General features: G+C 53.4%; 2 protein-coding genes across 3 annotated transcripts in view; both read left to right on the plus strand.

The window, feature by feature from the left end:
• FAM3B (FAM3 metabolism regulating signaling molecule B) overlaps positions 1-1,082 on the plus strand; it is a 51,260-nt gene extending 50,178 nt beyond the window's left edge. Inside the window, exon 8 of the mRNA XM_064380166.1 lies at positions 954-1,082. Within this exon, the coding sequence (XP_064236236.1) occupies positions 954-1,043 (90 nt within the window). The 3' untranslated portion in view covers positions 1,044-1,082. The remainder of the gene's footprint in view (positions 1-953) is intronic.
• A 3,660-nt stretch (positions 1,083-4,742) lies between these two features.
• Positions 4,743-27,455, plus strand: part of MX2 (MX dynamin like GTPase 2) — a 49,260-nt gene continuing 26,547 nt past the window's right edge. The window contains exons 1-6 of one of the 2 annotated variants that reach the window (XM_064380167.1): positions 4,743-4,877; positions 16,981-17,045; positions 20,778-21,097; positions 21,727-21,919; positions 24,476-24,610; positions 26,487-26,641. In XM_064380167.1, the coding sequence (XP_064236237.1) occupies positions 20,849-21,097; positions 21,727-21,919; positions 24,476-24,610; positions 26,487-26,641 (732 nt within the window). In that variant the 5' untranslated portion in view covers positions 4,743-4,877; positions 16,981-17,045; positions 20,778-20,848. The remainder of the gene's footprint in view (positions 4,878-16,980; positions 17,046-20,777; positions 21,098-21,726; positions 21,920-24,475; positions 24,611-26,486; positions 26,642-27,455) is intronic. The other variant, XM_021669412.2, reaches the window with a different exon arrangement.

Genomic DNA, 27,455 nt, shown 5'->3' on the forward strand with positions numbered 1-27,455 from the left:
ATATGATTATTAAATATAACATTGTCTGGGGGAGCTCAATGTATGTACACAGAACAACTATAATATCAAGGATTGTAAGGCTTCTATGTTTTCTTTTTATTTATAGGTACAAATTGACTCGAAATAGCCTGTAAAAAGTTAGGTATGCTTAGCTACTTTAAACACGCTCAGAACACTTACAGCACCCTCCATTTGGGCAAAAGCACCTAACACAAAGCCTGTTTTACAACCAAGTGTTGAGTGTCTCATGGAATTTATTGAACACTGTGCTGAAAGTGAAACACAGAATGGTTGTGTGGGTCCCAGGAGTATAATTTCTACTGAGTGTATTGTCTCCTTTGCACCACTGTAAAGTCAAACCACTGTGAGTCAGGACCATGTGTACTCCATAACCAAGTGTGGCTGGGGCTACTCCACTTGACAGGTGGACGATGGAACATTTCCATCATTGCAGAAAGTTCTAGAGTTGCATTAACACCTACTTCAAATATTGTTAAGAAAAGGGGTATAAATATACAGTTAGATAGAAGAAGTAAGACCTAGTGTTCAACAGATCATTAGGGCAACTATAGTTAAATATCATCTATTGTACATTGCAAAATAGAGGAGAATCATTTGAATGTTCCTCTCATAAAGAAAAGGTAATTTAAGGTGATGGATATCCCAGTTAAGCTGATTTGATATTTACACATGATATGGATATATCACATTATCACATATATCCCCAAAATATATACATTTTTATATACTGGGGCTAGCAATCGCTGCCTATTATGTATCAATTTTAAAATATATTATTAAGAAATGTATTGGAAATCAAACACCCAGCTTAGGCTGGAGCAAATCCAAATCTTGGAAGTGTTTGTGTTTGCATGATTCCTCACAGCTCACACTGATTAAATACTTTATCATTAGATTAATGAATAAATAAAATTCTTCTTTCCCTTGCACAGATCAACCACTCTGATACTAAGAACAACAGATATTCTGGCTGGCCAGCAGAGATCCAGATAGAAGGCTGCATACCCAAAGAACCAAGCTGACACTCCAGGGTCCTTAATAAATGTATTCTGTATAAACAAGTGCAGCTGGAATCACTCAAGAATCTTACTTTATCATCCAACAGTCCAGATTTGATGACTATTTTGGGTTTGTTGTAAACCAATAGACATTTGCTAGTTGTATCAAATCTTTGTACGCAGTATTTTCATACCAGTATTTTATATAGTGAAGATGTCAATTAGCAGGAAACTAAAATGAATGGAAATTCTTAAAGGGAAGGATGTGATTGAAGCTGGAAAGAGGGTCAGGAGAAACAGCTTGTTCAGGTGAAGCCATGTTACGATCAGATCTAAGTGTGACCCCTGTGTGGTGCAGACAGCTCTGCAAAGAGAAAACCTTTATTCCATTATCACCAAGGACATCCTGGTTTCCGACAGTCATCTCCTTCTGCTGGGAGAATTAGCAGCCGTTCTGAGGGCTTAGGTAATGTGCTTGTTCAAGCTGAGCTCTTGAACTGTTCCTGCCTGTGAATGTATTCATTCATCCCACTACTCTGGGTGCCACCCACCTCTGACACCAGGGGTACAGTAGTGAACCAGACACAGTCTCTGCCTTCATGCCTGGCTGTTGAGCAGTGTGGGGAGGGAGGCGCTGCTCTCAGGAGGGCAACTGAACACCTCACTCTCTAGAAGATGCAGTAATAGATCCACGAGTCCAGGATGTCCCACACGTGCTCAAACGGTGGGTCAGGTGCAAACCTCGGGAAGCTGGAGAGAGGCCTGGAACAGGGTCTCTCCTAGAGACTTCTGAGGCAGCACAGCCCTCCTGACACCTCGATTTGGGATTTCCAGCCTCCAGAGCTGCGAGAGCAGAGACCTCTGCTGTTTAGGCTTCTCAGGTGTGGTTCTTTGTGATGGCAACCCCACAAAACGAATATAGGCCCTTATAAGAGCTAAGCTCCTAGGAATGCATAGACATTTTTGTGTATATATTTTAAAAAAGGAGGACAGCACATTTTTATTCAGGCTGAAATTGCTATATTTTTGTAGCGTCGTTGATCTTTATTCACCGTCGTGGAATAGGCCTCGGGGCACTCCTGGCCAGGCATCGCCCAGGGATCCGGGCTTGGGCAGTGAAGTTCTTGTGACAACGGCCCTCCTCCCCAGTGATGGCCCCTCAGCCCTCTGCTGGCCCTGCAGCTCACCGCTGTGTCCCCACCCAGGGCACGGGACTGTGAATTGCCATTCACATCTGCGTCCCGCTGATGTTTCCCCACAGTGTGGTCTTCAGTGTGGAGGCTGTCATTCCATCTCTGAAGGCACTGGGCACTGCCAACCCCCAGCCCAGTCCCCCACTGGCGGACACCACGCAAGGGGGCTGTCCACATAAGAATCACATTCCCTGCCCAATATGGACCCTGCTGGTCACCCCTCATATCTGCCCTGTGGCAGGGTCATGATGATTTAAACCACTGGAGCTGGTGTGGCACAGAGAGGCTAAACACCAAAGAGCCAGGCCAGGCGCAGTGGCTCACACCCGCATTCCCAGCACTCGGGAGGCCAAGGTGGGCGGATCACCTGAAGTCAGGAGTTCATGACCAGCCTGGCCAACATGGTGAAACCTCATCTCTACTAAAAATACAAAAAAAAAAAAAAAAGCTGGGCATGGTACTGCATGCCTGTAATCCCAGCTACTTGGAAGGCTGGGGGTGGGGAGGATCCCTTGAACCCGGGAGACGGAAGTTGCAGTGAGCCAAGATCTCACCACAGCACTCCAGCCTGCACAGCAGAGCAGGACTCCATCTCAAAAAACCCAAACCAAACCAAAACGAAACAAAAACGCCAAAGAACCGAGTCACACAGACCATGAGAGGGTGGAGTTCCACTCCAAGGTGCACCCCCTGCTCCTGTGCTCTGCGGGGAGGGACACACCACAGGTCAGAACTCTGCCTGTCAGCACCTTACCGTTTCCTTCGTCCTGTTAATCCAGGGAAGCATTTGCTTGACCTCTCCTGTGATTGGAGAGGCCGTGGGAGAGTGGGTGCCCGCCGGCTCTAGATGGCTCCCGGTGCTGCAGGGACTTCATCCCTGCACACACAGGGGCTGGCGCTTCCCATACAGTCAGTGTGGCAGGGCAGGCGGCGGGCACTGGGGCTTCTGGACCTCACCCCTTTATCACGCTGCGCACTGTAAAGCTCCTTGACGTGGAGCTGAGGGAAGAGCCCTGCCTGGCGGCTGTGACAGAGGCCTGAGCAGCGGCATCTTTTCCCGCCTCGGCCCCTGCGCTTGGATACTGTGTAGGACATTCCTTCATCCTCAGCGCTCAGTGCTTAGAACACAAGGAACCCTGGCCCTGAAGTTTGCGTGTGCAGGCACCTCTGGTTCTTCCCAGGGCTGCCGGTGAGGGGCGTGCAGGAGAAGGATGCTGCCTTGACGGAGGGTGGAGGGTCCCCTCAGGTGGCCTGAGCTGCTCGTGTCCCTCTGTTCGGCTTCTCTGGGGCCTTTCTTTGTGCCTTCCTTGAAGCAGTAGACCAGCCCAGGCCCTGTTGTGAAAGACATTCCTAAAGAAACCAAATGCCATATCGCCCTGCCAAGTCTGATATTCAGATTCCTCCCCTCACTTCTCAGCCTCTATCCCCGGACTCTCAGCAAGAGAACTGGTTCAGGGACAGGTGACCCTGACGATTATCTCCTGGTATTAATATTGCTAGTGCCAAGGTTTTGAAAAACATTTTTAGGTCTCTACGCATGTTCTTTAAAGCTAAGCCCTCAAGGGAAGTCACTACAATGAATTAGCAAAGAGGTGCTCAGGATTATTTTTTAAAAGGTATAGTGTTGATTTTTGCTTGGGAGAGGATCATGGGTAGAAAGGAGAGCTGAGAGCCTGCTTCCTCCCTCCCAGCATCCTGGAGGGGCTTGGTCCCCTCCCTGGGGTCTGGAGGGCCCCTCCTAGAGGTTCTCAGACCTCTTGGCTCTGGTGATGGCAGTGCCTGGCCATCCTTGACTTTGGTCACAGAGCAGGAAGCCTTAGGGACCACGCGGTTGTGCACCTTCACTTTTGCAGGTGAAGTAGCTGAGGACCAGAAAGATGATGTGCAGCCGGCTGGGGCTGAGGTCCGAAGCCTGGGTTTGTCCTGGGGCCTCCTTATCGCCAATGGCAAGAAAGCCATCTTGGTTATGAGCCAGGGATCTCAAGCACGGGAGCTTGCAGAAAGCTGTGGACCCCCATTCTTTGAGTTTTCCACACCTAACGAGAGAGGTGACATTCGTTAGGTGTGGCTCGGGCACGAAGCTAAGCAGGACAGCTCAGCCTGTTCAGATCATGTCCCTGAGGCCACGTCCCCTGGCTGTAACAGCGCTGCATCAGTGAGGTCCTACACATGAGCCGCACACAGCTATTCGTTCAAATCACATGGAGTTCCAAGTCCAGTTCCTTGATCGCAGTAGTCACATTTCAGAGCACACAGGTAGTACTGGTCACTGGTCGCTATTACAGCAGAGCCTTCCAGTGACCGAGCCACTCTGAGCTGCCCCGATACCAGCCTCCCCTAGAATCTGTTAGCAATGCTGATTCTCAGGCCCCACCCAGACCTGCTGGATTAGACTCTCAGGGTGACGGGGGAGAGGGGGCAGCCACCCGTCTTCACAGCTCTCCCAGGATTTGGATGGAGCTTGAGTGTGAGGACCACGGTCTGAGTCATCTGGAGAGCACGCTGAAAATTCAGTTTCATTTCTGTGGCCAGATCAAGTAGTTTCATTTCTCTCCCTGTTTGTTTGTGACGGAGCAGGGGAGGGAGTGGTTCACATGCCACATAAAAATGAGGCGGAAGAAAGGGAAGAGATGATTTGCCGGGTCTCTGTCCTGAGCCTGCAGCGGTAAGAGCGGGGCCAGTGCAGGGAGGGCTGCTTTGTGTCTGATGCACGGCAGATGCACCTTTAAAACATTTCCTAAGTGACATGACATCTGCCAGGTGAACGTGGCTTGTGCTGGGAGGCAGGAGCTGTAAAGATAAGATTCTGACGCTGTCTCTGGTGTGAGACGCAGAAAGGGCCCATGCTGGTTTCAGTCCACAGCAGTCCTGTGCACAGAGAGAGGCTCTGGAGGGGAAGTGGCTGGTCCTGGGGGCAGGGTGGCCTCTATCCTGATCTGGCCAAAGGTGGTGGTTTTTAGGACAGCTTTGCTTGGTGTCCTACAAAGTCTGGGGGTTAAGGAGCTTTGTGCCCTAAAGCCGTCTCGGAGGGCTTCAGGTATTCCTTCGCTTGTGGTATTTGTGATGCTCTGACATGACTTTGGTGATGGTGATATGCTGGGAAATTGGCTGTCATGGGGAGGGGAGGGGCAGGGCAGGGGGAGGGACAGGGCAGGGAGAGGGGCAGGGCAGGGGGAGGGACAGGGCAGGGAGAGGGACAGGGCAGGGGGTGGTGCCTGATTTCCAGCATTTGCAGATTCTCTGTTCTCATGGTGTGAATGCTCCCACCATGGCCAGTTCCCAGCTGTAAGGGCCAACTCCAGCACTCTAGCCCACCGCACCCTGGTCACCTGTACTCTGGGGCCTGAAGTTCATTTTAATTGATACAGAACAGAAAGGAGACACGGTGGTATCGATGACGCCTTTTTTTTTTTGAGGCAAGGTTTCTGTCTGTTCCCCAGGCTGGAGTGCAGTGGCGTGATCATGGCTCACTGCAGTCTCAAACTCTCAGGCTCAAGGGATCCTCCCACCTTAGCCTCCCGAGTAGCTGGGACTACAGGTGCGCACCACCACACCTAGTTAATTTTAATTTTTTCTGTAGAAAAAAAGCACCCAAAGCCCCAGGATTACAGGCGTGAGCCACCCACTCGGCTCAGATGACACCTTTTAAACACTGTTCTTTCTTGATTTGTGTTAAGAATTTTGTCTCTAGCAGTTCAAAAAGAGCCATCTCTCCTCACACCCTCTTCCCTTTCACTCTGCCCTACTCCCCACCCCCACCCCACCCCCTGAAGCACTTCTGACTCCCTTCGCATGTGCAATCTTCTTTTTTTCTGTTGTCCTTGTTTTCTTATTTGAGACAGGGTCTTCCTGCTCTTTTCCCAGGCTGAGTGCAATGGTACCATCATAGCTCACTTCAGCCTTAAACTTCTGGGCTCTAGTGATCCTCCTGCCTCTGCCTCCCATAGTGCTGGGATTACAGGTGTGAGCCTCCACCCCTGGCCAGGATGTATGTGAGCTTTATTCGGGTTTGGCCCCTGCCCTAGAATGCAAGCCCCTCCAAGGATCTTTGTCTACTTGACCCAGTATGTGTCCCAAGGACTTAGTGCTCAATAAATATCTTTGAGTGGGTGAAAAACAAGTGGTCTTGAAAAGGAGATGAGCCCTGGGAGGCAAGGTCGTGCTCAGTGCCTGCGCTTGGGCAGCCAGGACCCTGCGCTGTGTGAGTGAAGCTGGGGCTGGAGCAGAGGGGCACAGCAGAGTGGCCCCCAGTGCCCAGGACCCTGCAGAGCTCTTGGACTGGTCGCACGCCAGCAATAGTGGCTGTGCCCATGTGGAGAACACAGCTTGCCTTAGACTTCAGCAGGCTCCGCCACATCTGGCACAGCCATTTCCATCTTTCCCAGTAATGGTGTTTACACGATCCTGGCAGTCTCAATCCAGCTTCCAAACTCAGCAGGGAATGTGTGCGCTTGTCCTCAAATCTCAGCTCTCTGGGGTGCGGTGTCAGGTGGGGCTGAGAGAGAGCGCTGGAGACCCAATTCCCAGCCCCAGGCTGGGGCCCCCACGAGGCTCCCAGCATCTCCCTATGGCCGGGTTTCCTCATCTGCAGGACAGGCTCCCTTGAGAATTTGGGGAGATGATAGACCAAAAGCATCCTGGAGCCAAAGGCTGCTGCCCTTGTTGGCGGCGTCAGGGAGTGTCAGTCATGAATCCACCATGACTTCTGACCACCTCTGCCTGGACCCCCTCACCTCAGCGCTGCCTGGGCTCGGTAACCGCTGGCTTCCTGGGCCTTCACCCCCCAGGGCCTTCCTCCCCAGTGATGCGCCCAGAGAGAGGTTTCTCTGCAAAGCGCTCTGTAGGGAAATTGCCTCCCCTTTGTAGTTTTAGAGTTTTTCCCACCCCTCAATAGAGATCAATACAGTGACCGGGCTGCCCTTTCCACCATCCTCCTGGGGCCCCTGAGGACCCTGGTGGAAGATGGACTAAGCACATCCCAGGCATTGCGGAGGCACTGGCTCCCCAAGTGTGGACGGGGACAGTGTGGGGTCGGGGCAGCGCTGCGGGAGGCTGGGCCTTGGGCTGATTTTCTTGCTGTGCTGCTTTCAGTCACTACCCACATGTTATGGATTGCACTAGACCCCATATTAGGGTTCTCTAGAGGGCTCGAACTATGGAATATATGTGTGTGTGTGTGTAGGTGTGTGTGTGTATTTGTGTGTATGTAGGTCTGTGTGTGTGTAGGTGTGTGTGTATATGTGTGTGTAGGTGTGTGTGTATATGTGTGTGTAGGTGTGTGTGTGTATGTCTGTGTGTGTTTAGGGGGGTGTGTGTGTGTATGTGTATGTATGTCTGTGTGTATGTGTGTGTAGGTGTGTGTGTAGGTATGTATGTGTATGTATGTATGTGTGTGTGTAGGTGTGTGTGTAGGTGTGTGTGTATATGTGTGTATAGGGGTGTGTGTATGTGTGTGTGGGTGTGTGTGTATGTCTGTGTGTGTTTAGGGGTGTGTGTGTATGTGTGTGTATGTGTATGTATGTCTGTGTGTATGTATGTGTAGGTGTGTGTGTGTAGGTGTGTGTGTATATGTGTGTGTCTGTCTGTGCATGTGTGTGTATATGTGTATGTGTGTGTAAAGGGAAGTTGGTTAAGTATTAACTTACAGAATCACAAGGTCCCACAAGAAGCCATCTCCAGGCTGATGAGGAAAGAGAGCCAGTCCGAGTCCCCAAACTGGAAAACCTTGGAGTCTGATGTTCGAGGGCAGCAAGCATCCAGCATAGGAGACAGATGTAGGCTGGGAGGCTAGGCCAGTCTCTCTTTTCACATTTCCCTGCCTGCTTTATATCCTGGCCATGCTGGCAGCTGATTAGATGGTGCTACCCAGATTAAGAGCAGGTCCGCTTTTCCAAGCCCACTGACTCAAATGTTCTTCTCCCTTGGCAGCACCCTCACAGACACACCCAGGATCAGTGCTTTGCATCCTTCAGTCCAGTCAAGCTGACACTCCGTATCAACCATCACACTCCCCAAATGTACATGTTCACGTCCTGACCTCGGGACCTCTAAGTGTGACCTTATTTGGAAGCAGGGTCTCTGTGGGTGTGATTAAAAGTGGGATCGTTCTGCAGAAGACTGAGCTCTAGTCCAGCATGACTGGTGTCCTCATAAAAAGGACAGTGTGTTTGTTGGTTGGTTGCTTTGTTTAACTTCTATTTTAAGTTCAGGGGTACCTGTGCATGTTTGTTACATGGACAAATTGTGTCACGGGAGTTCGGTGTACACATTATTTCATCACTCAGGTAATAAGCGTGGTACCCAGTAGGTGGTTTTCTGCTCCTCTCCCTCCTCCCAGCCTCTACCCTCAAGCAGCCCAGGTGTCTATTGTTCTCTTCTTTGTGTCCATGTGTATTTAATGTTTAGCTCCCACAATGATGGCGAACATGTGGGGTTTGCTTTTCTGTTACTAGGTTAGTTTGCTGAGGATCATGGCCTCCAGCTCCATCCACGTTCCTGCAAAGGACATGATCTCATTCTTGTTTACGGTTGCATAGTATTCCATAGTGTATATGGACCACATTTTTTTAATCCAGTCTACCACTGATGGCCATTTACGTGGATTCCATGTCTTTGCTCTTGTGAATGATGCTGCCTTGAACATTCATGTGCGTGTGTCTTTATGGTAGAATGATCTCTATTATTTTGGGTATATAACACTGAGTCAATGACAATTCTGTTTAAGTTCTTTGAGGAATCACCACACTGCTTTCCACATGACTGAACTAATTTACACTCCCACCAGCAGTGCAAAAGTGTTCCCCAAAAGGAGACATTTGGATGAAGACACGCAGAAGCCCACTCCCCACTCCTCACTCAGCCTGGACTTGTCTCAGACACCCCTGTTCACCTCACACACACACACCCTCACACTGCTTCAGGATCAGTCACCCCGCTGGCTTCTCACACACACACCCTCACACTGCTTCAGGACCAGTCACCCCGCTGGCTTCTCACACACACACCCTCACACTGCTTCAGGATCAGTCACCCCGCTGGCTTCTCACACACACACTGTCACACTGCTTCAGGATCAGTCACCCCGCTGGCTTCTCACACACACACCCTCACACTGTTTCAGGATCAGTCACCCCATTCACCTCACACACACACCCTCACACAGCTTCAGGATCAGTCACCCCACTGGCTTCTCACACACACACCCTCACGGCTTCAGGATCAGTCACCCCGCTGGCTTCTCACACACACACCCTCACACTGCTTCAGGATCAGTCACCCCGCTGGCTTCTCACACACACACTGTCACACTGCTTCAGGATCAGTCACCCCGCTGGCTTCTCACACACACACCCTCACACTGCTTCAGGATCAGTCACCCCGCTGGCTTCTCACACACACACACCCTCACGCTGTTTCAGGATCAGTCACCCCGCTCACCTCACACACACACCCTCACACTGCTTCAGGACCAGTCACCCCGCTGGCTTCTCACACACACACCCTCACACTGCTTCAGGATCAGTCACCCCGCTGGCTTCTCACACACACACTGTCACACTGCTTCAGGATCAGTCACCCCGCTGGCTTCTCACACACACACCCTCACACTGTTTCAGGATCAGTCACCCCGCTGGCTTCTCACACACACACACCCTCACACTGTTTCAGGATCAGTCACCCCATTCACCTCACACACACACCCTCACACAGCTTCAGGATCAGTCACCCCACTGGCTTCTCACACACACACCCTCACGGCTTCAGGATCAGTCACCCCGCTGGCTTCTCACACACACACCCTCACACTGCTTCAGGATCAGTCACCCCGCTGGCTTCTCACACACACACTGTCACACTGCTTCAGGATCAGTCACCCCGCTGGCTTCTCACACACACACCCTCACACTGCTTCAGGATCAGTCACCCCGCTGGCTTCTCACACACACACACCCTCACGCTGTTTCAGGATCAGTCACCCCGCTCACCTCACACACACACCCTCACACTGCTTCAGGATCAGTCACCCTGCTGGCTTCTCACACACACACCCTCACACTGCTTCAGGATCAGTCACCCCGCTTGCCTCACACACACACCTTCACGCTGTTTCAGGATCAGTCACCCCGCTGGCTTCTCACACACACAGCCTTACACAGCTTCAGGACCAGTCACCCCGCTCGCCTCACAGGCACACCCTCACACTGCTTCAGGATCAGTCATCCCGCTGGCTTCTCACACACACACCCTCACACGGCTTCAGGATCAGTCATCCCGCTGGCTTCTCACACACACACCCTCACACGGCTTCAGGATCAGTCACCCCGCTGGCTTCTCACACACACAGCCTCACACAGCTTCAGGATCAGTCACCCCGCTGGCTTCTCACACACACACACCCTCACACTGTTTCAGGATCAGTCACCCTGCTGGCTTCTCACACACACACCCTCACACTGCTTCAGGATCAGTCACCCCACTTGCCTCACACACACACCTTCACGCTGTTTCAGGATCAGTCACCCCGCTGGCTTCTCACACACACAGCCTTACACAGCTTCAGGACCAGTCACCCCGCTCGCCTCACAGGCACACCCTCACACTGCTTCAGGATCAGTCATCCCGCTCGCCTCACACACACACCCTCACACGGCTTCAGGATCAGTCACCCCGCTGGCTTCTCACACACACACCCTCACACGGCTTCAGGATCAGTCACCCCGCTGGCTTCTCACACACACACCCTCACACTGCTTCAGGACCAGTCACCCCGCTCGCCTCACACACACACCCTCACACGGCTTCAGGATCAGTCACCCGCTGGCTTCTCACACACACACCCTCACACTGCTTCAGGACCAGTCACCCCGCTTGCCTCACACACACACCCTCACACTGCTTCAGGACCAGTCACCCCGCTCGCCTCACACACACACCCTCACACAGCTTCAGGACCAGTCACCCCGCTCGCCTCACAGGCACACCCTCACACTGCTTCAGGACCAGTCACCCCGCTGGCTTCTCACACACACACCCTCACACAGCTTCAGGACCAGTCACCCCGCTCGCCTCACACACACACCCTCACGCTGCTTCAGGATCAGTCACCCCGCTCGCCTCACAGGCACATGTGAGAAGGACCATGACGTCATGTGAGAGCTAGGGGCCGCTCTGATTGACCATAGCATTTGGCGCTCCGCCTCCCACGGCCAAGGCTAAGGGAGGATAGGACAGTTGTCTCTCTCACTCTTGAACAAGAGGGAGCTCCTGGGTTCACCAGGAGAGCAGATTCCACTAGCCGGGGCTTCTGCGAGGTAATTTGTTGTGACTGCATATTGAGGAGTTTAATACAATCTTAATGCAATTTCTTTATGTTAAGGAGATTAAATAAATTCATGGATATATTCTTGAGTGCAATTAAACAAACAAACAAAAAAAGCAGAGACATTTCCCGGGGGATCATCCTTTCTGTTGACAGTACTGGGAGGCAGGCAGGACCATGTTAAGTGGCTGCTTTGCAGAGACTGATTCCCCCGGGGAACCAGAATCAGATGGAAATGCCGTAGGCGTGTGTCTGATGCAGAACCCATCACCGGCTCAACCTGGAAGGTGCAGCGCAGCCTGCTAGTGTGGGAGCTGCAATAAACCAAGTCCCTTTTTGTTTCCCGATCAGAAGGAGGAACTTTACAAGCTTCATCCTCGAGAAGAAAGGATCCCCTCCTATTTTCTTACTGATTTTCGATTTATCCTGAATGCATGCTCCTTAATCCTCAGACTCCTGGCCTGTTCACCCCTTGAAAATGTTTGGCAGCCCCCTGGTTTAACAGCTGCCTTGAAGTTGACAGCAACTCCAAATCGTGCAGCTCAGCAGTACAGAGTCGCTCGTCACACGAAGAGCTGGCCATCCGGCTCAGCTGGCCTCGCCTCCCGTCCGCGTCCCCTGCATCTTGTCAAGGCCTTGCTGTCCTTCCTGACCCATCACCCCCAGCCTGGCCCGCGGTCGCCCCGTCCTGGGTTCTGGCCTCACTTTGTTGCTCATCTTTGTCTTAACTCTTAACCTCGGTGTCCCTGCACCCTGACAGCTGCCTCGTCTTCTCCTTTCTCCTCTTCTCTCACCAGCTGTCTTCTTGGGTTTTCAGCTCCTCTCTCTCAAGACCTGCACTTTCTCTTCAAGTCACGGTCCATGGCTCCCGTGCTCTGCATCTGTACCAGGCTCCAGAAGCTCCCACGTGGGGTCAGAGCCCTGGAGAGGAAGCCACAGTGCGGTGCAGTGACTGCTGAAAGCAGAGGCCTGAGCCCCCCACTTCCATTCCCTCCTGCCTGTGTACACAGCGCGAGTCCCCCCCGCCCAACCCCCATCCATGTTGTCTCCGTCAGCCTCCAGGGGCACCCAGTCAGTCCACAGGCTCCCGAGACAGTCGACTCATGCAGAGGTGCTGTAGCCATTTGTGAAGATTGTGTAGGGAGACAGATGGTTCTCCAGGCACACACCACACAACCCGATCCCTGCACTCCTTACTCAACAGGCCCGTGTCCGGAAATCCTCCCTAAACTGCAATGGCGAGGGGGCCTGAGGGGCCTCTCATCCCCTGCATGTCAGCCCTCCGCTCACTCCCGCCTCCGCCCTTCACACAGCTTCGCCCCTGCAGCTTCTCACCCCTTTGCTTTGCAGAGCAATCTGTGTCCAGCTCCTGTCCTCCCAAACTTGCACAATCAACTCGTGGTGTGCTTAGCAAGGCCCACCCTTCCTGAAAATGAGGGTGAAGGTGGTGACTGTTTTATATATGTTTTAAAAAGAACGTGAAAGGAAGAATATTGGGCTTCACAAAAGGACCCTCCTTTCCTGTGTTCTCTCTGCCATGGAGGGGAGGAAGTTGAGGCTGAGCTGTCACCTGCCATCAGCACTCGCCTTTGTTCCTGGACCCCTGGCTTCGTCACCAAGGGCATCTGGCTCTAACTCTCAGCCTCTGAAGGATGTAGTGGTTGCGGGTTCAGAGCCCCAGGCTCCCTCCCAGACAGACCAGTGGAATGAGGTCGCCTGAGATCTCAACTGCTAGGGTGGGTGCCACCAGGCCCACTGGGGTGCTGGGTCCTGGCCAAGCCCCCCTGTACTCCCTGAGAAGGTCTCCACAGGGGAGGGAGCTGTCCATGCCAACTTTAGATGGACTCATCTCTCAGCGATCCCATAAAATTGCTGCCTAGCCCTTCTGCTTTAATGGATTGCACATCAGATAACTTTTGATGAACCCAGCACTAGTTCTGAAAACAGGAAGTGCTTTCAGCCCCGATGGGAGGAGTAGGGTGCAGGAAGCCTGTGGAGCTGGACCTCTGGGATCGAGGCTGGAGGACAGGGGCTGAAGGCTGTTGACACAGCCCTGGTCTTTCCTCTGAGTGAGTGGCGGCCCCGGATGGGGCTGTGAGCCCAGGAGCCGATGGCTCTGCTGGAAGATTCACCTGTCTGAGGCTGCAGGGGGAGGATATAAGGCTGGGCGGGAGCTCATTGGGAAAGGTTGAGACAGAGGGTCCGAGTGAAGACTCCACTGCAGAGAGGTGAGTCCAGGTCAGCACAGGGTGACATCTGGGGATGACGCTGGGCGGGGCAGGTTTTTGAGCCTGGCGGAGTAAGCAGTCTCTGTCCCAAGGGAGGAAAGCTGCTGAGAGCCGCTAGACCAGCAGGTGGGAGTGTTGTGCTGGCCTCAGAGTTTCTGAAACGGGTCTTCCTGAGAGGTGAGGTGCCGCTCTGGGACTGCGGTGCCCCAAGGGCCTTTCCGGCAGGTGCTGGTTCCCAGCAGCATTCAGTAGAAAGCAGGCCCACCCTGCATGGGGGATGATGCCGCACCCAGCATGGAGCCTTCCAATCAGTCACGCTCCTCTCTCCACAACAGCATGTACCTCCCACCACACCAAACCCCCCACTCCCACACCCCCCGCCCCGTGGCTGTGCAGCAAGCAGGAAAGTCCCATCAGCACTGTCTGGGAACTTCCAGGGAGCCTGCGGCCCCTCAGTTTGCCTTTAGCAGAAAAGATTCCAAGCTCTGCTCTCTAGTTTGGAAAGCCAATGTTTGTATTTGGGGATTGTCTCACTAGACTCAATGAAGGAAATAAAGCAAAAGGAAGTGTTCTCCAGAGCTCGGGCGCCAACTTGCGTGGCCAAAGCTGGCGGTCGTCCATCCCACCATGGCGGGTGGATAGAGGTTCTTTTCCTGGGCTGTGTCATTCCAGCCAGAGCAAGGGAGAAGCCTGTGATAGCCCTAAGTCAGGAACCACCACCCAAGGTCAGAGACTCTCAAGTTCATTGTTGGAACCTGTGGCTCTTACTTCCAGCAAAGCTACTTCTGTGAAAGCTATGAAGAGCAGAGGAAATGGGACAGGAGAGGATCTGAATCCTGCAATTGTATCGCTAGGATCCCCCAAAGTACGATGTTGGTCCTCAGGCCAGCATGGAGGTGCATTGGCACCATGTGAGGAAAAGGGCACTCACATGGGACTGTTGGGGTGGGGCAGTGTGGGGGTGTTCGTAAAGTTTCCCATGAGCTCTGTTGCAGCAAACAGCAATGACCACTTTTGTGGGAACTTAACACTCTTGCCGTCGTGCACATGGACTTTTCTTCATGTATGTTTCTTTTGCAAATGGTTCACGTTTGTATAATGGTATTATGTGAGTAGAGAAGAGTTGGAAGCCATAATCATGACTGTTCATGAGAAATTTAAGTATGTGCTAATATTGCCTTTAGTGAAATTGAGAGCAGGTCTGAAGGGATGTGAAGATCATCAGGGTGCTCATATAGGAGGCAGGTTTGTTCCCCTCAGGCCCCCGGCCCTGCTGGTTGTGTTTTATGGTAAAAGTGATTATGGCAGCCTGTGTGTGTCTGGGCATAAGAATACTTACTCTATGGATCTTAAGGTAATTATGTGTTGGAAAACATATGACCTGGGATTCAGTAAGGGAATGCTCATGATTTGTGTGGCTCCTGGGGTTGGAAATGGGTGGCAAATCCAGCAAGAGGCTAGACTTCCAAATGGGCTGAGTCGTTAGGGTGAGTTGGGAGAAAATGTGTTTTGGTCTGAAGGAGGGAGGAAGAAGACAAAAGCAAATTCGTAGAACGTGGTCGCAGGATTGAGATCCAATCCCGAAACAAAGAGAACAGCCATGAGTATAATGCTTAAAAATCCAAAGAAATTCACTGTGGTGGGAGTCACAGTAAGCTCAGTCATTATCTGGTCTCATCATCTCGAGTGGGAGCCGTCCACTCCCAAAGCCATCTGCTTGGTCCATAGCTCTTAGTTTTTGCATCTGGAGGCTTTGTGGTTAGCCTTGGTTTGAGGGCATTTGTGTGAGCTGACCCATTGGTCTGGGTTTGTTGCCTGTTTCTACTGACTTGTGAGCACTTGGGTCAACACTTTGGATCTTGACTGCCCTGGCATTTGTTAGGAGGACCTGAAATGGTTCCTTCCAGAAAGGACTGAAGAGTTTTTGCCTTGAGGTCTCTTCCAGTGGACCCAGACCAGGCTGGAGGTCAGAACGAGTTTGGATGGCATTTCCTCTTGCTGGCATCTCCTCTGGGCACAAGACTTGGTGCGTGAGATGAATCCTTGACAGTGCTTCACTGTGTGCGTGCAACGGAGCAGAGTCAGGCCTTGCTGGAGTTACTCCTGGTCGCGTACAGGATCCTGTTATGATCTTGTGGGACACTGGACTAAGTGAGCCCTCGGAGATGGTCACGCCAATAGCCTGTTATATCCTCAACCTAGGCATTAAGGAGTAATCTTCTGCATACAGATAGAGGCCAAGACTGCATGGCCAGTAAAGCTGTGGCTAAGCTCAAAGCTCAGAGAGATTGAGGGCGTTTTATAGTCAGGCAAGCTCAGCTTCAGCATGGGATTGATTCTGTATTTTACAAATACTGACGGTGATTCAGACAGTGAAGTGTCCGTGTTGGAAGAAGGACCCCCCAGGACAGAGGTAGATTTGCAGTCATGAAGCCACGGCTCTGGATCCTGTCTCACCTTTACAGTCTTACCTGGGTTATACTGGGTGCAGATATGACTCTACCACTTCCTGAGCCAATTCCAGAAAAGTTCCTGACCTATATGCATTGCGTGTAAGACTTAATTTACCTGTTCCACGATCCAAACAATTCTGGAGTAACTTAGCTAGGAAGGATTGTGGTGCTCACAAGCAGGTGTCCTGAGATGACCAGATTCCACCTTTATTGAGAAAGCATTTTTGAGATTGCCAATATTGCTTGTCAGAAGTTTGCTTTGATGATTATGAGTCAATTATAAAGGATCCAACTTTCTTTCTGAAAGTTTGGTGCATAGATATCAATTACTATTTTAGAACTACAATATAGTATTTAAAGCATTTTTTTTTTTAGCATGAAGTCAATAAAGACATTGCCCTCGACTTCTGGGACGGCCTCTGAACTATAAGCTTCTACTTTAGAATCTGATATCCCCTCTGGATGTTGAGTAGCTTCTAATAAGTTATTAATCCCTCACTAATTTTTGATGGGGACAATCACAGATGTCATAAATCCTCTGTGCTTCTGTAGAATCCCCAGATCATGAGCAACTGCAAATGCCCGTCTTATCTACTCTCTGCATAAATGTTTACTTTTTTATCTCTTAATGAGTGCAGCTTGCAGTGAGGACTACAGCTTAGCCACTGGGCTAGAGCTCACATTAGGAGACAGGACACTTTGATGGGTGCATGACAGTTTCCTATACAGGAAATGCTTTCATCATTTTTATTATTTTTTCCTCCACAGCCTTTATTAAACTCCTACTGTATGCCAGGTACTCTGAGCTGCAGGTACAGCTGTGAAAAAAACAGGTAAAAATCCCTGTCCTGCCCCCCTTGGGGGCCTTATGGCAGCTGGGGAGACAGGAAACCGGCAGAATCCATCAGGAAAGGTATCGTGCAGATGGTGGGAATGCAGCTTTTGACTGTTGCCTCCCCCATCAGATTGTCAGAGCCAAAGAGGTGGCAATGTGTCCCGGCTGGGTGTCCAGAGCCCAACACACAGAAGGCGCTCAATAAATGTCTACGGAGTGAATGAAGACTCACATTGACTCAGGAACTGTGGCTCAGAGAGGGGGAGGAACCCAATCAGGGGAGCTGTGGAGCTCAGGCAGATAAATTGGGGGTGACAAGAGGGGTGTCTGCCAGGCCCAGGAGCCCCAGCTGTCAGCAAGGCACTGTGTGACTTTGGGTGAACCACACGCTCTCTGTGCCTTATTGGGAGTAGGTACTGGAGAGCAGTAGTGGGATTGGTCATTAGGATGAGGGCGTCCTGGAGGCCGAAGCCCACACCCGCCATGGCCCTCCAGGCTCCAGGCAGTCACCAGCCCGAGGCCGTCCGGAACTGTGCGGCTCCTCCTCCAGTGGCTCTAGCCACAAATCTTCCTGCTCTCCCCAACTCCTCTCTGCCCTCAGCCCCACAGCCGAGATTAGCAGGCTTGTTGACCGTGGCTTCAAAGCATCCAGAATCCAGCTGGCTCTCACCACCCCATGCAAACAGCCATTGTTTCCAAAAGGGCATTGCCCCTGGACTTGTCTTTTAGAGCCCCCCAGAAAAAAAGGAGGACTTTAAAGGGGTCCTCCTAAAAAGGGGTGTCTGCCAGGCCCAGCAGCCCTGCCCTCCCAAGAAAGGGGGTGGTGAGAAGCCTGGCATCCCCTCTACAGAGACCAGTGCCCCATGACAGCATTGGCACCAGCCTCCACCCTTTGCACCACTCGTGCCTGGCTTGCTGCTGAGCCTTTCTATAAGTAATTGCACTGAACCCTCCCACATCCGCAGGGGGAGTGGTCAGCCCCATTTTCTAGATGTGGAAATTGACACACAAAGGAGATTTCAGCACATGCCCTGGGTCCCATGGACAGCCCTGGACAGCCCCAACCCTGCTTTCTAATTCTTTATCCTGAACCCGGATCATGGGCCTTATCTGAGGGAGGTGGAGCTGCCACCCTGTGGAGGACGCACTGCCTTGGTGTAGCCCAGCCCTGCTTCTCACCGAGTGGAGCCTCCACGCAGGCTTGTGATCCCAGGCAGCAGGAGGAGGGTCCTGCTTGTGAGCAGGGATGGGGAAGGCCCCTACAGCAGACCCCACGAGGATGGCTGGGCTCCATCCTACGCGGACCTTCTAACGAGCCACATGGAAACATGTCCATCTGAGAGGTGGGAGAAGGGGGAGGTGGTTCGCAGGCCCCTGGGGTGGGAGGTAGCCCCAGGGGCTGGCTCCCCACTCCTCCAGACTGCCATGCTGAAAGCCGGCAGGTGCCACAGATAGCAGATGTGGCAGGTTGCTTGAGGGAGAAACTCTGGACATGAGATCCAGTCGTACAGAGCCTGAGCCTGTGCCCTGGCCTAACTGTCTGTCCCAAAGCCCCAGGACTCTGGCTGTGCGTAAACCTTCCCTCTTCTTCATGCCCTCCCTGGCCCATGGCTGTGTCCTTTATCGTACCTGGTCTCCTTACCCACATGAATGCCCAGCACACCACTCTCCAGCTCAGAACCCTCCAAAGGCCTCCCACACACCCACGTGGAATGCAAGGCCTTTGTCCTCCCTCTTTTTCCCCCGTCACACCATCTTCCCATTCCCTGGGCTCATTCCGACCTCAGGACCTTTGCACAACATTTTCTCTGCAGGGGAAGCTGCTCCCAGTTCCTCCAAGCCTTGCTCCTCTGCCCGTTCCCAGGCACACCCTCCAGTGGGCACCTAAGTTACCCTTACCCCAGAATCTCAAACCCACTGCCTGTCTTTCTCCAGACACTCCGTCGTCACTTGGAGTTCCTTGTTGGTTAGTGTATTTGTTTTGGCATTTCCCTGCTAGGATGGTGTGCCAGGAGTGAGGGCTTGGCCTGATTTGGTCACCACGACATCTGTGTGGTGGAAAGTGCCTGGCACATGCAGATTCATACCCTTGTATGAGTCTGCTCAGGCTGCTGGGTGGCTTAGACAACACACACTGGTTCTCCCACCCCTAGAGGCTGGAAGTCCCAGATCAAGGTGTCTGCAGAGCTTGTTTCTTCTGGAGGCCCCAGGGGAAACTGTGCTCTCCTCCCAGCTCCTGTGGCTGTGGCAGGCCTTGGCATTCCCTGGCCCGGGCTGCAGCACCGCTATCTCTGTCCCTGTCTTCACAGGCTCTTTTCCCTGTGTGTGTCTGTGTCCCAAACCTTGCATCTGGGGAGACAGAATACATCAGGAAGCGTACTGTGCAGATGGTGGGAATGCAGCTTTGGACTCTCGCCTCCCCCATCAGATTCTCAGCAGCAAAAGAAGCGGCAGAGTTGTCCCGGCTGGGTGTCCAGAGCCCAGCACACAGAAGGCGCTCAATAAGTGCCTCTGCCTGTCTCTGATAGGGACACCTGGGATGAGATTGAGAGCCCACTGTAAATCCAGGGTGCTCTCATCTCCAAATCTTCACCTTGATTATATCTGCAAAGGGCCTTTTTCCAACAGCAAGTCATGTTCCCAGGTTCCAGGTGAACATAAATTTTGTGGGGGCTGTGGGGACACCATTCAGCCTCCTAGATCCACCTCACCACTAGAGGAAAGGGGGATACCGTGCAAGCCAGAGTATGGGGGGCTCCTGCCCAGAGCACAGGCCCGGGCTCTGAGTCCTGGCTTAGGCGTCACTGGCCCTCCAGGATGTCAGTTTCTTGGCCCTGAAAATACAGATAAGGCGCAAATGTGTAGGCTTGCTGTGAAAGCTAAATGTATGTCTCAGCACAGTGCTGCCTTTAGCTGAGTGCAGGCCACAGCCTGAGAACTGGACCCAACACGTGCTTTTCCCACACTTCCCCAGTGCCCAGCCAAGCCTGGGTGCCCGGCCAAGCCCAGTGTGGGGCCCAGTCTGGCTTCCAGCAGGCCCCGGAGGTGCCGCCTGTCATCTCTGCATACCTAATGGTTCTCCTGCCTGTCCTGAGCCCCAGAGGCCTGATGCCATATATGGCACAGACCATCCGAGGTGACAAAGGAGACTGGGTGTGGTGGCTTGTGGCGGTATCCCCAGCACTTAAGATGCTGAGCCGGATGATTGCTTCAGCCCAGGAGTTTGAGACCAGCCTAAGCAACATGGCAAAATCCCATCTCTACCAGAAAACAAACACACACTAGCTGGGTCATGGTGGTACATGCCTCTAGTCCCAAATACTCGGTAAGCTGAGGCAGGAGGATTGCTTGAGTCCAGGGAGGTTGAGGCTGCAGTGAGCCCTGATTGCACCACTGCACTCCCCACTGGGTGACAGAGTGAGACCCTGTCTCAGGAAAAAAAGAAGAAGAAGAAAAAGAAGTAACAAAGGAGGAACACTGAGACTCTCCACTGGGAATGTGGAGTCCACTGCCCCTGTTCCCCAGTGCCAGGCCGGTAGAAATCCTGCTCGTGCTCTGTGGCTGCCAAGAGCCCCTCCTGCAGTCGGGGGCCCTGCACTGGACCCCTGGACTCTGCATCTGTGTGTAGGGGGTAGGTTGTAGGTGGGGCGAGGAGGGGTTGGCAGAAGTGCCACCTCAGGCAGGATTTCCTGGCGACATGTGGGCCACTCTCCCTCTTGTGTCTTTGCAGAGCTTGTCAGGAAGATTGGACGTGCCAAGTAGCAGAGAAAGCATCCCCCAGCTCTGACGGGGAGACAGCACATGTCTAAGGCCCGCAGGTCTTGGCCCTACCGGAAGAGAAATCAATTTTCTCCCCAACACTACCTGAAAAAAGAAATGAATTTCTTCCAGCAACAACCACCGGTATTCAACATGGGGCCACGACAAACAGCGTCTACCCCAAACTGGCAGCGGGTGGAGAAGGACGCTGCTTTCCTCGCCAAGGACTTCAACTTTCTCAATTTGAACAATCAGCCACCACCAGGAAAGATGAGCCAACTGAGGGCAAAGGTAAGCCCAGAGGAGGGACATTCGGAAAGGGGCATTGTGGCTGCCGGTGCAGAGGGCTGTCACGTAAGCCCACCACGGTCATAGAACCTGCGAGCCTGCTCCTCTGGCACAGCTGGTGTCCCCAGCTCTCCTGATCACGTCCAAGAAGTATCAGGAAAGCACACAGACTCTCCTGCGGCAATGAGCTGCTGTGACGTGGGTTTGGGGGTTGTGCGTGCAGGGGTCCCCTTCCTGGGGCTTTTCTTCCAGCCTCCTCCACAGCCATCATACCACCAGCCCACCCACTCGCCACCCTCCCCAGCTCTGCAGCCCCCAGCCCAGCCCCTCTCCTCCCTCTGGCTGGGAGCCTCTGCCTCATGGAACTTCTTCCCAGCTCAGGGCTCCCAGCCCCTCTTCGGGAGGCATACCCTGCACACCCGCAGCCAAATCCTCCCAGCAGCTGCCCCAGGGAGGCCTCAACAGGAGGAGAACAGAAGGGCCTCTGCAAACAGCAGTGCCCTCCAGCCACCTTCTCACCTCCTGTCTGCACCCTAGCCCAACATCAGAGCTGCACAAACGCTGCCACACTTCCCCATGACACCAGGAACCCTATCAGGGTCAAGGCAGTGGCATCTGTTCTGCCCCCCCAGGGGCCCGAGAACAACCTGTACAGCCAGTACGAGGAGAAGGTGCGCCCCTGCATCGACCTCATCGACTCCCTGCGGGCTCTGGGTGTGGAGCAGGACCTGGCCCTGCCGGCCATCGCCGTCATCGGGGACCAGAGCTCAGGCAAGAGCTCTGTGCTGGAGGCGCTGTCAGGAGTCGCCCTTCCCAGAGGCAGCGGTAAGTTCCAATGGCCCACCTTCCCTCTAGAGCAAGCAGTGCCACCTGTAAGCCACGAAGCTTCCCCGGGCACCAAGGGGTTTCAGAAACAGGTCTCTAGGAGAGATGCCTCTGGGACAGACACCCCTCTGGGAGAGACAGGCCACTGGGAGACAGGCCACTGGGAGAAACAGGCCACTGGGAGATAGGCCACTAGGAGAGATAAGCCACTGGGAGAGATAGGCCACTGGGAGAGATAGGCCACTGGGAGAGACAGGCCACTGGAAGAGATAGGCCACTGGGAGACAGGCCACTGGGAGAGACAGGCCACTGGGAGAGATAAGCCACTGGGAGAGATAGGCCACTGGCAGAGATAGGCCACTGGGAGAGACAAGCCACTGGGAGAGACAGACCACTGGGAGACAGGCCACTGGAAGAGATAGGCCACTGGGAGAGACAGGCCAATGGGAGACAGGCCACTGGGAGAGACAGGCCACTGGGAGAGACAGGCCACTGGGAGAGACAGGCCAATGGGAGACAGGCCACTGGGAGAGACAGGCCTCTGGGAGAGATAAGCCACTGGGAGAGATAGGCCACTGGCAGAGATAGGCCACTGGGAGAGACAAGCCACTGGGAGAGACAGACCACTGGGAGACAGGCCACTGGAAGAGATAGGCCACTGGGAGAGACAGGCCAATGGGAGACAGGCCACTGGGAGAGACAGGCCTCTGGAAAAGACAGGCCACTGGGAGAGACAGGCCTCTGGGAGAGACAGGCCAATGGGAGACAGGCCACTGGGAGAAACAGGCCACTGGGAGAGACAGGCCTCTGGAAAAGACAGGCCACTGGGAAAGACAGGCCTCTGGGAGAGACAGGCCTCTGGGAGAGACAGGCCACTGGGAGAGACAGGCCTCTGGGAGAGACAGGCCACTGGGAGAGCCCTAGGAGGGCAGCTCCTGACTTGGTGGCAGAGGATCCGATTCCCCATACACATTTAAATAGCTCTCACTGCCCCTGTGCCCGTCAGGGTACAGGGGCCTTGCCGTCCCTTCCTAGGGGTCTTTGTAAGAATGTAGAAACATTTCTTTGATCAGGTTAAATCGATAAGTTTTAGGTGACAGGTGAAGCCTTCTTAAAGAATTCTCTCAATGTTTTGAAAACTTCTTATCTAGGATCGTGATATAATAAGATACCTTTTCCTTGGAAAAACAAACTTTTACGTATCTATGTAGAATATAGAAGCCATTGTATGTTTATAATTTAACAAAATATTTATAAAGAAAAATTATAAAGGCGGTACCCTCAGAGTGGGTACTGGAGAACGTTCAGAAAGGGGTTTTTACAATGGGTAAGCAAGGCATGGGGAAGCCTCTAAGAAGGGGGTGGGACAGGAAGGGGAGCAGCTTCCAGAACCTGGAGGAGGAGCGGTGTGCAGGGGTCCGGGGGTGGGGGGTGGTGGCAGCAGAGAGCACCCGGCTCCTTCTCGTCCTCCCTGGCTCCCCTCTCCTGCCTCTGCTATTCATTTCTCAACCCAACCAGAACCCGAGGGCGGGTGGGCGGCATCTGCTAGAGGGCTGCCCGGACCCCACAGAGCCACGTGCCGCAACCTCAAAGCCACAGTGCCCTTCCCCTGCCCTCCCTGCTGCTGCCTGCAGCCTGGTCCTTTACCCAGTGTGTCCCGTAAGATGCCTGTCAGCCCCGGGCACGAGGCAGGAGAGAGTAACAGTGTGGGTGTGTGACAGCCAGTCCTCCCCTGTGCTCTGGGATCAGCATTTGGGGCAGGGAGACTACAGGGTGGAGAGTCTGAACGCCGGAGGGCAGGTATGGGGCCCCGGGCGAGTCCCCTAGTTGGAAGACGGGGCAATACCTCCCTATAGGCCATGGGACAAAGGATGCGGGTTCTCTGGTCTTCACAGCAGGAGCGTGAGGGCCCCCACCCCAATGAGCTTAGCACTGCTCCTACCTTCCCTGGGTTCAGTGACATTGGAGGATCCTGCCTCAAAGGGACCGTCAGGATTCCCCTTGCCCCTCCTTCCAGATGTCCAGCTTCTCCTCCAGGCTCTCGCTGCCTTCTTCCCACTCCTTGAGAGGGGTTCCATGGCCCTGGGGTGGGTCTCACTGCTCCACATTCTGGCCGGCCCCCATCCCCCACCGGAACCAGGGCTCCCCACCAGGACAATTGCAGGGCCTGGGGCAGACACCTGCCATGCTGACTCCAGCCACAGGAAGACAGGGGAGCCTGGATATGTGCCCGAGCTCCAGCATCCGCTTCCTCACTTACAGGGCAGCATGCTGAGGGCTGCAGCTGTGACAGGGACTGCGGCTACGGCCACTTGCTCATGTCCACCGGAGCTCAGGGTGCTCACTCAGGCGGCGAACACTTCCCAAGGACAGCAGCATCCCTGGGGCCCTGTGCCTCCTTGCACCTGCTCAATCCGACCCCCTCACTTACTACCAGGCCCTAGGTAGAGCCAGAAAGCTCAGCCGAGGTCCTCATGGGGCAGGTCTTAGAAGGGAAGGGCCCAGCGCCACTTCTTTGAAAGGAAACTGAGGGTGTTCGGGGACCCTCTTGTTCAGGAATCGTAACGAGGTGTCCGCTGGTGCTGAAACTGAAAAAGCAGCCCCATGAGGCGTGGGCCGGAAGGATCAGCTATCGGAACACTGAACTAAAGCTGCAGGACCCCAGCCAGGTGGAGAAGGAGATACACAAAGGTGGGCCACACTGTTCCGAGGTTCAGATCTGGCAGTCGCTCCTCTCTCTTCCTCGCTTCCTTCTCCTCTTCCTCAAGTCACTCCCACAGTGACCACTTACCTCCCAGACAGCATGGGGCTGCCCCCATTGCTGCCACCTCCACCATCCCTCCAGGTCCTTGTCCAGGTCCCCTCTCATCGAGCCGTCTCATGCTGAGAACCCGCTGGTGGCTTTCCTTAGCAGCCTACAGCCCACGTGGCTGGTCTTGCCCGTCCTCTCCCGCTCCTCCCCTGGCCCCGGCTTTCTCCACTCCACAGGGAACTCACCCTCTCTTCCTTCCAGGCTTCTCCTCTTCACCTGCTCAATCCCCACTCCATCTTTGGATCGCTGGTCACCTGCACCCCCTTTAGAAGTGCCGCTGCAGGACCCCTGGTCCCCCCGCAGCTGCCACAACCATGGCTTGTCTTCCTGAGGCTCAGCTCTAACCCTGGCCAGCTACCTTTCCACTGAGCACCCCTCCAAACACAGACCCTGCTCACCCGGCTGTGAAGCAGGTTTCCCAATGCTTCTTCTTGGCCGTAGCTGATCAGAAAAGGCTCAGTTGCTCCTGGAGTCCACAGCATTGTCCCCCAAGGGACCCTGGTGGCCAAGTCCCTTGGAGTGCACTGGAGCCTCTCACACTCCCTAAAGGCTTCTCCCCTGTTCCGCCTGCATGGCCCATCCTGGACTCAGCCAGGATAGATGGAAGAACAACCTTGAATGTACCAAGACTCCCTGTAGGGAAGAACTCTGAATAGCAAACGCAGTGTCTGAGTGGGAGGCCTTTAGACGACCTCATGGGCTTAGCCCTTTCCCAGAGAACCCCTGTCTGCCTGGATCAAATGGCTTTCTGGAAGGATCCCTTCCCAAATAGAGAGTCCTGACCCCAATGTCAGTGTTCACCCTTCTAAAACAGGAGCTGCTGGATACCCTCAATTAGCAAATTTCCTAACTTCAAATTGCAAAGGTTCTGTACCCCTGCTGTGCCCACGACAGCCACGCCAGGGCTCCCAGTGCATCTTGCAATGTTCGTTGCAATGACATCTTTCTGGAGTCCCTCCGGCCATGAGTTCTGTGGGGCAGGGCCAGGAGAGCTGTCTCTAGCAGACCAACAGCACACCATGTGTGCAGGCTTGGAAAAGGTGCTGGGTAAGAATGAGTAGTGAGCGAGCCCAGGCCAAGACATCTTTAGAATAGTACCTTGGAACCCCCTCCACTGCTAGTGGGAATGTAAGTTGGTGCAACCACTTTGGAAAACCATCTGGCAATCTCCACTAAAGCAGTTGGCAGGAGGCCACACTTCCTTACCTTGGGGCTTCTCCGTAGCTACTCAGTGTCCCCGTGACATGGCAGCCAGCTTCCCCTAGGGCTGGCCATCCAAAGGAATCAAGCAGGAAGCCATGATCCATTTAGGAACTGGTCACACACAGTGACCTCCACTGCATGTTTTCATTAGAAACAAGCCCCTATGTCTAGCCCATGCTCATGCCTCCCCCTTTTGAAGGGAGGAATGTTGAAGGATTTGTGGACATATTTTAAAACCACCGCAGCACTCACTGGAAAATGCTGAAAAGCAGGAAGAAAGAGAACAGAACCCATCCACAGTCCCGTTGCTAACATACCAGTATGTTTTCTTCTTGTCTTTTGGGAAGTGTAGGTCTGTGCACCTACATATTAAACAGCCATCTCAGTGGCTTCTGAGATCCCTATGCAGGCTTCTCTGAAATGTTTTCTAGACACCAGGGACCCACCAAAGCTCTCAAACCCTGGAAAGAAGCAGTCGTTACTTTTAGTAACTGCTTCCTCTCAGGTATCATTAAAGAGGGCTCGGGGTTTCTCCTCTCCCTACCTCCATAGCCCAGAACATCATGGCCGGGAATGGCCTGGGCATCAGCCATGAGCTCATCACCCTGGAGATCACCTCCCCTGAGGTCCCAGATCTGACCATCATTGACCTTCCCGGCATCGCCAGGGTGGCTGTGGGCAACCAGCCCCGAGACATCGGACTGCAGGTGAGCCCTTCTGGAATTTGGGATTGGGCTCAGCTGAGGTGGGGGAGGGGTCAGAGGTCCCCAGGGCACTGGTGCACCTCCTGGAGCAAAGCTTTACACTGAGGGATAAGGAAGGAGTCTCAGGTAGGACCCACCCAGGTGGGGCCTCATGCCCAGGTTCTGACTTGGACTTGACAAGTCACAGTAAAAAAAGAAGTGGACTCCGGGGAACTGGCAGGCACATGGGAGTGCACACCCTGCCCAGTCATTCGGGACTGTGAGCCTGGCGTGAACAGCTGTGCTGATAGTCAAAAGAGGGCAGACAATTGGATTCTACATGAAATCTGTTCTTTTTGGCAATATTTTAAAAAATGAATGTTATGTAAATCAGAACATGGACTGTGGTCCTCTGGTTCGGGCAGGAGAGGCACAGAGGAGAGGGAGGATGGCCAGGCAACAGGGACACATGTAAGCCAACAGCAGGGCTGTGGCTTCTAGCCAACAACCTACCCATCCAAACATGAGGCCAGGCACAGTGGCTCAGGCCTGTAATCCCAACACTTTGGGAGGCCAAGGCAGGAGGATCACTTGAGGCCAGGAGTTTTATACCAGCCTAGGCAACATAGTGAGACCCTATCTCTGCAAAATATAAACAAAATTAGCTGGGTGCAATGGTGCATGCCTATGGTTCCAGCTACTTGGGAGGCTAAGGTGGGAGGATCACCTGAGCCCAGGAGGTCAAGGCTGGAGTGAGCCATGGTTGTGCCACTGCACTCTAGCCTGAGTGACAGAGAGAGACTCTGTCTCATAAATAAATAAATAAATAAACCTGAGG

This window comes from Aotus nancymaae, unplaced genomic scaffold, assembly GCF_030222135.1.
Source record: "Aotus nancymaae isolate 86718 unplaced genomic scaffold, 86718_ANA_hifiasm-v0.15.2.pri h1tg000022l_1, whole genome shotgun sequence".
NCBI classification, from domain to species: Eukaryota; Metazoa; Chordata; class Mammalia; order Primates; family Aotidae; genus Aotus; species Aotus nancymaae.